General features: G+C 38.8%; 1 protein-coding gene across 2 annotated transcripts in view; it reads right to left on the minus strand.

Annotated features, from left to right (window-relative positions):
* PIR (pirin) overlaps positions 1-12756 on the minus strand; it is a 69235-nt gene that overhangs the window by 5901 nt on the left and 50578 nt on the right. For both annotated transcript variants that reach the window (XM_089693634.1, XM_089693633.1), the window contains 2 exons: positions 1368-1412; positions 826-908 (listed from right to left, as the gene is read on the minus strand). In XM_089693634.1, coding sequence (XP_089549760.1) covers positions 826-908; positions 1368-1412 — 128 coding nt within the window. The remainder of the gene's footprint in view (positions 1-825; positions 909-1367; positions 1413-12756) is intronic.

Below are 12756 nucleotides of genomic sequence, written 5' to 3' on the forward strand. Positions count from 1 at the left end.
TTACCTTTGTTTGCCGAATTTTGGCATTCCATGCACTACCACAGCTGTACTTTGTTGTGACTGTTTGTACCCCTGTTATTGTACCATGCCTATGCTTTTAATAAAGAGACATCTTGACCGGTAAAAAAAAAAAAAAAAAAAAAAAAAAAAACTGAACAAACAGCACATGTAGAGGCAACTGGGTAAAGTACATTTCTCATAAAACCATTTTCTTCCTTTATCAAGTGCAGACATCAGCTGGTAAAGGAAAAGATCTTCAAATTCATCATAAATCGCAGTACATCTAATAAAAACATATTGGGACTTTATGACTTTTAGCCACTCTGGAAGTTTTTAGCTTGGTAACACATAGGACTCCATCAGAGGAGTTGAGCATGAATATTTATCTAATAACTCTACGAAAAAACCATGATTTCTTCTTCATAGCAGTTAAATGAAAAGCTGCATACTGTTTTAAATGAGATATCACTATCACATTTTATGACTAAGACTAATTTCCCTACAATAGAAGCTGCTAATTTAAAGTCGGGGGCCAGTCACCTTATAAAGTTTTGTGCTTGTGGCTAAACTTGGCAAAATGTCTATTATATAATTTGGACAACATAGCTTTGTTAAACTTAAAATTGACAACACAGCAAAGCAGGTGAAACCTATGTTGAATCTTGGGAGCCAAGCATGATTTTTGATCTTACTTCAAACTTACTGACTTATATAATATTAAAGAAGAAAAAAACTTAAATAGGTACATGTGTGAATAGCAGAAACAAAAGGAACTATAGTCGTAGGCGAACATTACCAGAGAAGATTGTTCTTTTTCAAACCCACCTTATTCTCAAAGATGACATTGTCCCCATCATCCAGGACTGCTGTGTGGTGAGCTTCAACCTTCTTCTGAGCATTTTCTGGCCCTAAATAAAATATATCTTGAGTACTAAATTCCATACTTACTGAACAAAGAAACTGTTCTGATTGAATATTGGAATGGAGAAGGATAGTAGCAAGTGTCTACAAGGAAATATATGTTTTAAAATCATTCACCTAGAGGTGATGATTTACTGAATATCTGCTCGTACAACTCCAAGATTCCAGCAGGGAAATTTGTTGGCCGGACCTCCACGGAAGGCCTCTTGCCAAAGGAGTAAATTAAACATTTTAGATGTGGAACATGAGTTTAGTGCAACATGAAGGGACACTATGATGAAACAGCTGGGATTTGTATTGTAGTTCATGTATGTGGGCGTTCCTGTGTTTTTCAACAAACTACAATCCCCCAGAAACACAAATTTTCACTGTTTAACTCTATGATAGTTACCCAAATTGCATAACAGTAAATGGCAATCAAAAGTGTCTTTATTACAAACACTCACCCACGCTTATCACACCACTCAGTGTATAAAAGAATGCAGTCCACCCTGCAAAGAAATGGAAAAAAAAAAAAAGGTATGAATGGATACTGCAAACATAATAAAGATGTATTTTCTAAAAGGTATTATAAGCAGAAACTGCAATTTCATTTCAAGTATTCATAATTACATTTGTTAAGTCATATACAGACCTGTCCCTGTCAGAAGGAACATTATAAGGTAGCCATTAGAGGAGTAATTATTTTTGTTCAGCCAGCAGGTTGGAAAAAAAAAAAAAAAAAAAGGCAAAAAACCCCCAAAAACAAACTACGACTGAATTCCCCCCATCCACATACTTGTTTTGGATGAGGGAATCCTCCACTTTAAACTATTGTATTCTGAAAGCAGAAAAGGCTTCCTCACTGCCAGAATACACTGATCAGAGCTGCCTGCTATATACGTCAGCGCTGATTGAGCAGAGAATATCCAACAGGGAGGTTGTACAGAAATCAATCTGTAGATCGACTTCTGTACAACCTCCCTTCCAATACATGAATTGAAACTCAGCCAGTCCATGCTGAACGGACCAAATTTCTATCCATGTATGGCCAACTTAAGTTGGACAGTCCAAAGAATATCAGTTATGGGGAAATCTATCATGCTCTCATAGCATTTACAACACATTATAATTGATTTTCTCCTATTACTTTTATATCTAAACGAATGGGATTCACCACCAATAGTTACTGCTGCTGCTGGGAGTGTCTATTGCTTAGAGTGCATAGACATGCATTATCATTAAAAACAAGCAGCCAATCCCTGAATGCTTGTACTTTGACAGCTACTACATTCTAACATTATTTCACTACTTTTGTCGAAGTGTCTGTTGGGTGTACTTTTAAATTATACATCAATCAATCCTTGTGCACTATAGGTAAAAAGATGGCTTGACACAACCATGGTTTCAGCAGAAGTATGGCATTACATTTGTTTAAAAACATGGGCTTTGCAAAATTATACAGATTTTTATATTTAACACTGCAGCCTTGAAGTGTCAGAATCCTGAGTTCAATTCCCACCAATGAAATCATCTGCATTAAAGGCAGAAGTAGTGTCTCAAATTTAACTGGAGTTGTCGCTAAACTGAGGAAGCCGCTTTGATGATGAAACATTCTCAACACTGTAAACCAAAACCAGTTGAATGTGACAATCCGCTACAGCTACTGTACACTCAACAGCCACTTTATTAGGTACACCTGTTTGCTTGGTAACACAAACTGCTAATCAGCCAATCACATGACAGCAACTCAATGCATTTTAGACATGTAGACAAGGTGAAGACGACTTGCTGAAGTTCAAACCAAGCATCAGAATGATGAAGAAAGAGGATTTAAGTGACTTTGAATGTGGCACGGTTGTTCGTGCCAGGTAGGCTAGTTTAAGTATTTCAAAAACTGCTGATCTACTGTGATTTTCACACACAACCATCTCTAGGGTTTACAGAGAATGGTCCGAAAAAGAGAAAATATCCAGTGAGTGGCACTTGTGTGGATGAAAATGCCTTGTTGATGTCAGGAGAATGGGCAGACTGGTTGCATTCAGATGGGTCAGAATTTGGCGTAAATAACATGAAAGCATGGATCCATCCTGCCTTGTATCAACGGTTCAGGATGGTGATGTAATGGTGTTGGGGATATTTTCTTGGCGCTAGCAAGGTGTACCTAATAAAGTGACCAGTGAGTGCATATCACAATCTTCACAGCCATTTGCATGGAGACTGTATGCTCTGCCAGTACAGTACTTTCTTTAGTTTCTCCAGCACTACATAAACATGCCTGACTACACACAGTAACAGAAATTCAAATTTCTCTAAATTTGGGGCTAAACAAATCTTGTCTCCATACAAGAGGCATGTGTATTCTCACTTAAATATTAGTGTCTTTTGTACATTTCTTTAAGACCTGTGCAATAAGCTAGCATAATTATTATTATACAGTATTTATATAGCGCCAATTAATTACATTATAATGGGAGACAGTACACAAGACAGTACAGTAACAATACATGAGGGGTTTGAGGGCCCTGCTCCTTGGAGCTTACAATCTAGGATGGAGGGGATAGTGGTACAGGAGGAAATAGCTGTAGGGGATGGAGTGGTGGGAAGAGCGGAGGAGATCAGCAATTAGGTGAGGGTGGGTTAGGCTTCTCTGAAGAGATGGGTTTTCAGGGTGCACCTATAGGTGAGGAGGGATGGTGACAGTCATAAAAAAACTCCTGTACTTTGCCTCTGTTCAGATGTTTTCTTGTTCATTTACGTTTTTGGTTGTAACATGACAAAATGTGGAAAACTTAAAGGGATATAAGTACTTTTTCAAGGCACTGTATTTGTCCATCGAAACTGCATGTAGAGTCCTTCTGTGTGAATAAGGCAAATTCAAATGTGGGAATTTGGAAAATGCCACACTGGATGGAAAGGAGCAGCACATTTATTTATGATAGTATGATTTAGTTGCCATAATGCAGTATTTTCTACATTCACACATTCCTGTTCCGGGAACATTCAATTTTGCCCTGTTCACACAGAATACATTTACAGTACAAGCAGTTTTGATGGACGAATAGCTATGCAAGCTGTTGTGGAATATATCTGAAAAAAGCTATTTCTGCTAGGAGTTTGTAAAATATTTTTTTTCTTTTCTTTAAAATAAACATGATATACTTACCTGCTCTGTGCAATGGTATTGCCCAGAATGGTCCCAAACCTCCTCTTCACTGGTCCCCCAATGGCGCTCCTGGTTCCTCCTTTTCTTGGTGTGCCATCATAGGAAGCCACTTCCTATTGTGGCATAACTGTGGGCTCATTCTGGAGCTGCGCTGCCTGTGTCCATTGACACAGACTTGGCCCCGCTCCCTCGTCGCAGGATTTGACTGCCAGCAGTGGGGGCCAATGGCTCCCGCTTCTCACAGCAAAGCCTGAGAGAGTGGGGAGAAGAGGAGAGAGCTGCTGTAGATGGGCACAGTGCTGGATCGTGATTGGGCTCAGGTAAGTATAAGGGGGGTGAGGGGGCAATACACATATTGAAACATTAAATATTAAATGCAGATTGCATTAAGGTACAAAAAAAGATTACACTTTGCAACCACTTTAACAGAATTTACTGTATTTTTTCTAAAATTAGAAATGTGGCTGTGTTACCTTAGATTGTATACCCCTTGAGGGTTAGGGATTGATGTGAATGTACAATTTGTAAAGTGCTTGCGCTATAAAATTGATGGCGCTATATAAGTACCTGTAATAAATAAATAATAATACATTTTGTCTCTTTAAACCCAAAAGGGGGCTTATAGGAGGCTTACTTTAAATCTAATTCAGGTAATACAGGACACAGCAAGAAAAAAGGGCTGTGGTCTTTACACACCTTTGAAACATGATGACATGCTTGGACACAATTGTAAAATGATCAAAGTGTACAAATGTCTTATTAAATGCCAAGCAGCCCTCTGGGGAGCTGTGAGATAGAATTCCTTCAGGTCTGTGGTAATTGTGGCCCTTCAGAGAGCAAGAGGCCACATGAACTAAGTGCTCCTACACTTTTCAATGTGACCTCCATACCCAAAAGGTGACAGAAATTGTATCAAGATGGCTGAACGCACCATAGCAATTATTATTTTCCTCTTAACTAAACATGAAATGCCTCTACAAAGGAAGGAAAACCGATTTATAAGAGACTATACCTAAAACAACCAGTTGAATGCAGAAAGTTATAACAGGAATTCAAAATATAAAAATAACCAGAGCTACACACCAATTAAAAAGCTAGGTATTCCTTTGAAATGAGCAACCACTGAATTCCCCAACTTTAAACTAATGATTGTGTTTACTTCTCAAGCAACAAGAGTTAACCACTTGCCCTCCAGAGGATTTACCCCCCTTAATGACCAGGCCACTTTTTGCTACTCGGCGGTGCACTAATTCAACTAATTGTGCAGTCATGCAATGCTGCACCCAAACAAAATTTACGTCCTTTTTTTCCACACAAATAAAGCTTTCTTTCGGTGGTATTTGATCACCTGTGCGCTTTTTATTTTTAGTGCTATAAACAAAGAAAGACCGAAAATTTAAGAAAAACTATATTTTTTTACTTTCGACTATAAAAAATATACAGTAAACTCAAAGTAAGTTATAAATGTAAGCCAAAATGTATTTTGCTACATGTTTTTGGTAAAAAAAAATCCAAATAAGTGTATATTGATTGCTTTGTGTGAAAGTTATAGCGTCTACAAACTATGGTATAGGTACTGCAATTTACGCCATTTTTTTTGCTATACAGCACTGCGCTAGTTTAACTGACAATTGCGCGGTCAATAAGGTACATAAATGAAATGTGTGTCCTCTTTTTCACACAAATAGAGCTTTTTTTTGGTGGTATTTGATCACCTGTGCGCTTTTTATTTTTGGTGCTATAAACAAAAAAAGTTTTGAAAAATATTTTCTCATTTCGGTCATAAAAAATATCCAAAAAAACTAAAATTTCATCATACATTTTGGCCAAAATGTATTCTGCTACATGCTTTTGGTTAAAAATACCAATAAGTGTATATTGATTGCTTTGTGTGAAAGTTATAGCAACTACAAACTATGGTATAGATAATTGATCTTACACAGCTTTTACTTTCTGACTGCCCATCACATTTCTTAAGGTCCCAAAATACCAGGACAGCACAAACACCCCCAAATGACCCCTTTTTGGAAAGTAGACACCATAAGCTATCTGCTGAGAGGCAAATTGAGTCCATGGAAGATTTATTTTTTGTCCCCAAGCTTCTTGAAAATGACAAAAATGTTTTGTTTTTTTTTTACACAAAGTTGTCATTTAAATTATATATTTCTCACACAAGCTATGGGTATATGTGGATTTACACCACAAAATACATTCTGCTACTTCTACCGAGTATGGGGATACCACGTGTGAGACTTTTTTGGGAGCCTAGCCACATACAGGGGCCTGAAATCCAATGACCACTTTGAAAGCTTGAAGGTGCGTAACTTCCTCACTACTTATCACAGTTTTGGAGGCCCTGAAATGCCAGGATAGCACCAACCCCTCCCCCCCCCCCCCAAATGACCCATTTTTTGGAAAGTAGACACCTCAAGGAATGTAAAAAAAGGCATGATTAGTATTTTGTAGACCTCATTTTTTCTCACAAAGTTTTGAAATATAAAAAAAGAAAAGAAAAAATACATTTTTGTTTTTTCTCTTCATTTTCCAAAAACTTGTGGCAACAATCAAGATTTGCAAAATACTCACCATGCTTCTTATAAAATTCCCTGGGGTGTCTACTTTCCAAAAAGGGGTCATCTGGGGAGGTTTGGCGCTATCCTGGCATTTCAAGGCCTCTAAAAAACTGTGAGAGGTAGTCAGGAATTGTAATGAGGAAATAAAGCCCTTTAAAAGTCTGAAGGTGCTTATTGGATTTTGGGGTCCTGTATTTGGCTAGACTGCCAACTCGGGAGAAATAGCAGAATGTATTTTAGGGAGTCATTTTCCAAAATCTTGTGGTAAAAAAATAAATTATTCTATTGATTCATCATGCCTTTTAATAACTAGTTTGGGGTGTCTACTTTCCAAAAAGGGGTCGTTTTGGGGGGTGGGGGCATTTTATGCCTAGCATTAGAAGTTTATGCCATACATCACTCACTCTTCTAACCACCTGAAGATCAAGCCTTTTCTGACACTTTTTGTTCACATGAAAAAAAAATCTGTATTTTTTGCTAGGAAATTAATTTAAACCCCCAAAAATTACATATTTTTTAAAGCAAGCATCCTAGGGAATAAAATGGTGGGTGCTGCAATTTTTTATGTCACATAGTACTCGCGCATTTTTAAATATACACTTTTTTTACTTTTAATGTACAAAAACACAATATATTGGCCAATTATTTGGTAAAGTATAAAAGATGATGGTATGCCAAGTAAATAGATACCAAACATGACATGCTTTAAAACTGTGCATGCCCCATGCAATGGCGTCAAACTGCATACGTTTTTAATTTCCATAGGCAACGTTTTAAAAGACTTTAAAAGCTACCATTTTAGATTTACAGAGGAGGGCTAGTGTTAGAATTCCTGCCCTTGATCTGATATCAATGCCTCACATGCATGGTGCAACCGCTGTTTACATGCCGGCACAGGGTCAATGCTCGCGCACACAGGTGTGCGAGCGCAGGGGGCGAGGGTTTTTTTTTTTTTAAGTTATTTTTATATTTTTTTAATTATTTTTACACTGTCCCTGTTTTTTTTTTTTTTTAATTTAATTACTTTTAATGCTATTGCAGGGAATGAAAATATCCCCTATAACTTCAATGGGCATTGTCATATATTCTTTTTTTTAGAAATACGGGTTCTATCAGACTCTAGATCTCTCCTCTGCCCTTACATTATCTAATCAAGCAAGAGCGGTGTGATCAGATGCTTTCCCAATTTACAAATGGCGCTGTTTATATCCTGCGAAACTGAAGTGATGAAATGCTCGTAGTTTCTGATTTCTTAGGCTATAGAGATGATTGGCACCATTCTGGTCTCCAATCAGCTCTATGGTCAGCTGGCAGAAACACCAACTGCATTCTCAGGTTCCCCTGATGGCACGGGACTGCCCAAGAATGCCATGGAAGGCAACGGAGGAAGGGGGGCATCGTCTCCCGCTGCTGGTAAAAACAATTCTGCAGCTAATTAGCCACTAGGATTGCTTTTACATGAAAGCCAATCACCAGCTGAAAAAAACAATACTGGGATGATGCCTGCAGCTGTAGGCATCATCCTGGTATAACCATTCAAAGTCCAGTGATGTACCAGTACATTGCTGGTCGTTGTTGGGTATATATGCTATGTTCTTTTTTGTTTTTTGTATGCAGCCTGTGGGCTGAATGAAAAAAAGAGAAGAAAAAGTGTGTGCTATGTCCACCATTAAAATATACCACCCTGCATCTACCCACTTCTAATGGTGGGCACACATTAGGTCGCACGGTTCCACATGCACCAGTACCAACATTGTGCAAATGTCTAAATAGTGGCATGCTTGAATAAAAATTTTCCACGTATAAGTGGTACCCCATATGGAAAAAGTCCCAAACTATCTTGCCACTGCTCCCCATGTAGTCTGGGCATCTGGGGGGCTCCACGTGACTCTTTTCCCTCGTAAATCCGAAACTTATATGCATAGCCTGTTGCCCTCTCACAGTTCTTATACATCTTGGCCCCATAGCTGGCACACTTTCTGGGGAAAAATTGTTTGAATGCAAGGCGACCAGAAAAAATAATGAATTTTGTGGAGCTGGTAAAATTCAGGGTCACCTCGAGGACGACAGAGTGTATTGTTGTTGAAATGCATAAAACACATTATACTCATATCTATGCCTAGCCAAGGCAGCAGAGAACACGGTCATATGATGAATCGGGTCTGTGGACCAATACAACCACAATTCATTTTTTTTAGTAATGCCCATGTTGAGGGTTAGGCCCAAAAAAAATGTAAATTTGAAAACCGTAATGGGTTTCCAAGCGAATGGTCTGGCAAGGTTTGAATTTGGGTTGGCGACGATAAATTGTTGTGCATATAAATGGCTTTGATCCACAACCAATGCATACAGATATTCAGTGAAAAACAGCTCCAAAAATCAAGGGGAGTAGTTAAATTTGCTGTTTTCACCTGAATTTCGGGTTGGGCAGTGAATGGGGGAAGTACGGGTGCTGCAGAATTTGTGGGCTGCCAATCAAGACCTGCAAGCAAATCCGGAAGGATACTAGGGGCTCTACGGACCTGTGTGCGAATTCTTGGTGGTTGCGGGACACTACTTGTGCTCACCACTGCACCAGCTTGTACTACACTTATGGGACTTGCCAAGTCACCAAGTGATACTGCAGTGCTGGTATGTGAAATACCAGTATATATTAGGCCGCTGGTGCTCGCCAGTTCACCAAAAGGTAGCGTTGCACTAGTACTGGCACTCTGCTGCATATGAGTCATCAAAATTTACCAGCAAGTGCTAAAAGAGATCAGGCCTGATTCTGCGAACACTGCGGTTTTGTGTGCAATGTATCAAGTGACAGTGACCTACTAACACTGCACTTGCTGGGGGAGAAGGGGGGGTAAGAGTAGGGCTAAACGCAGGTGCTGGCAGGTGCCGGGGCTGATCCCGCTATCGCTGTATTTATGCCGCCCTGTAGCAGTATTTCTTGCTTTAGGATGGTCAGGAAGCGGTTACAGAAGCGGTTTGTGTTACGGCGCTGCATTATTTTAACTGACAATTGCAGTCATGCAATGCTGCATCAAAATGAAATTTACGTCCTTTTTTCCCCACGAATTGAGCTTTCTTTCGGTGGTATTTGATCGCCTGTATGTTTTTAATTTTTTTACGCTTTAAAAAAAAAAAAAAAAAAAAAAAGACCGACAATTTTGAGACAAAAAAAAAAACAATATTGTGGACTTTTTGCTATAAAACATGTCCAGTAAAAAAATTTAAAAATCAAATTGTCATAAATTTCGTCATAAATTTGGTCCAAAATGTATTCTGTGACGTCTTTGCTAAAAAAAAAATCCCAACACGTGTAAATTAATTGGTTTACGTAAAAGTTATAGTGTTTACAAATGGCAGCATATAGCCGGGAATTTAATACTTTAACTTAAATTTTTTTAATACTAATAATGGCAGACATCAGCGACTTATGGTGGCAATTAGTGACTTATGGCGGTGATCAGCGACTTATGGCAGGACTGCGGAGGACATTCTGACACTGGGGGGGAACTGACTTGGGGTCAGTACAAAAAAAAAAAAAAAAAAACTGACAGTGACACCAATACAGTGATCAGAGCAAAAAAATAAATTACACTGTACTAATGGCACTGGGGAAGAAGAGGTTAACATTAGAAGGCACTCAAAGGGTTAACTGTGTTTGGGAAGTGTTTCACTAGGGGGCAGGGGTTGTGCTTCGCTGTAAGCACACTGATACGGAAGGCTGTGCTCAGTGATCTGGATCAGTGTGCTCAAACTGACAGGGAGGAGAGCTGCATTGAAAACAATGAAGCCGTGCTCCCTGTCAGTGTTCACCGGTAATCGTCGGCCTCCGGCAGGTAATCACCGGCCGGGACCCGGTGACTAACACCTGTAGCCGCGATTGGCGGCCCAGGTAGACACACGTGATTTTGCTCAGCGGTGCCGCCCTGCCATAGTATATGTACTGTGGCTGGTCGGCAAGTGGTTAAACTAATCTGCAGTTCACTGCTAGTGATGTTCCAAATGTGTCTGGGTTTGAATCATGGAACGTTTGCTGAACTGACTAACATTTGAGAATTGGGTCAACAGAAGCCAAATCTTGATCGATTCACTCCGTTTTTGAGGCAAGGAACTATCAAACAAAGAACATAACAAATTGGGCACTGCCAAGGGGACAAACTAAATATTTAAAAAAAAAACAAACCAAAAAAAAAAATCAAAACAAAACAAGGAAGCAGCTTTTTAATCAGGCTTAAGGGGTAACATTAAAAATTCACAAATTTCTTTATCCACTTTAGCTCCACCCTATAGTAGGATTACTGCTACAGGGTGGACTCTCTGTGCAAAATAACAGCGGTGCCGTGATTCAGTGCTGCACCGATCAATCAGCAGATTCAGGCCAGTGATGGATCTGCTCACTGATCACTGCCCTATCAGAGATCTTCCTGTACCTGTGTTTACAGAACAGGGATCTCCCTGGATCCCTGAACCCTGAATTTGACCGGCTCCACAAAATTCGGCTGGTCTTAAATCACCTTAACCACAAATTTGCAGATGTCTATGTTCCCCAGCAAAACATCTGTGTTAATGAGTCCCTCATTATTTTTTCTGGTCGCCTTGCATTTAAACAATTTCTCCCCAGCAAGCGTGCCAGATATGGGGTCAAGATGTATAACACCTGTGAGAGGGCAACAGGCTATACATGTAAGTTTTGGATTTACAAGGGAAAAGATAGTCACGTGGATCCCCCCGGATGCTCAGACTACATGGGGAGCAGTGACAAGATAATTTGGGACTTGGTTTCACCCTTTTTCCATATGGGGTACCACTTATATGTGGACAATTTTTTAAAAGCGTGCCACTATTTAGACATGTATACAATCTTGGAATTGGCGCATGTGGCACCCAAAGTCTGCATTAAAAATAGTATATAAATAGCGGTTGCACCATGCATGTGAGGTATCGCTGCAAATGCCAGATCTAGGGCAGTAATTCTAGCACTAGACCTCCTGTGTAAATCTAAAATGGTAGCTTGTAAAGGCTTTTAAAGCATCGCCTATGGGTATTAAAAATGTATGCAGTTTGTATCCATTGCACAGGGCGTGCGCAGTTTTAAAGCATGTCATGTTTGGTATCTATTTACTCAACATACTATCATCTTTTATATCTTACCAAACAATTGGCCAATATATTGTGTTTTTGTGCATTAAAAGTTAAAAAAAGTGTATTTTTTTAAAAACATTTGCGTTTGAAAAGTCACTGCACAAGTACAATGCGACATAAAAAATTGCAGCACCCACCATTTTATTCAATAGGGTGTCTGCTTTAAAAAAATATATAGTATTTGGCGGTTCAAAGTAATTTCCTTGAAAAAAATACAGATTTTTTTTCATGTAAACAAAAGGTGTCAGAAAAGGCTTGGTCTTCAGGTGGTTAGAAGAGTGAATGATGGGTGGCATCGTTTATAGCGCAAACAATAAAAAACCCAGAGGTGATCTAATATAACCAAAATAAAGCTCTATTTGTGTGAAAAAATAACAAATTTAATTTATGTACAAAATTGCACGACTTCGCAATTGTCAGTTAAACTAGTGCAGTGCCATATAGCAAAAAATTGGCATTAAATCCAATATCTATACCATAGTTTGTAGATGCTATAACTTCCAAACAAACTAATTAATATGTACATATTGGGATTTTTTCCCCCAAAGACATATAGCAAAATACTGTACATTTTGGCCTACATTTATGGCGAATTTTGAGTTTATATCATATATTTTATAAATTTTTTCAAAATTTTGGGTCTTTTTTTGTTTACAATGCAAAAAATAGAAAACCCAGCGGTGATTAAATACCAACAAAAGAAAGCTCCATTTGTGTGAAAAAAGGACATAATTTTCATTTGAGTACAGAATTGCATGACCAAGCAATTACCAGTTGAAATAGCGCAGAGCCGTAATGCAAAAAATGGCCTGGTCAGGAAGGGCGGTAAATCCTCTGGAGGGCAAGTGGTTAAATAACTTTTTGGAGGATGCTTTTAAATAGCATGTGAAGTGATGCACTTATATGATGTACTATAGCCAAACAAAATCATTTAGCACTAAATTACACTTTGCCAAACAAAGAGACCTTTATCTTAGC

This window comes from Staurois parvus, unplaced genomic scaffold (assembly GCF_062004578.1).
Source record: "Staurois parvus isolate SC_StPar_1 unplaced genomic scaffold, SC_StPar_1.0 ptg000635l, whole genome shotgun sequence".
NCBI classification, from domain to species: domain Eukaryota; kingdom Metazoa; phylum Chordata; class Amphibia; order Anura; family Ranidae; genus Staurois; species Staurois parvus.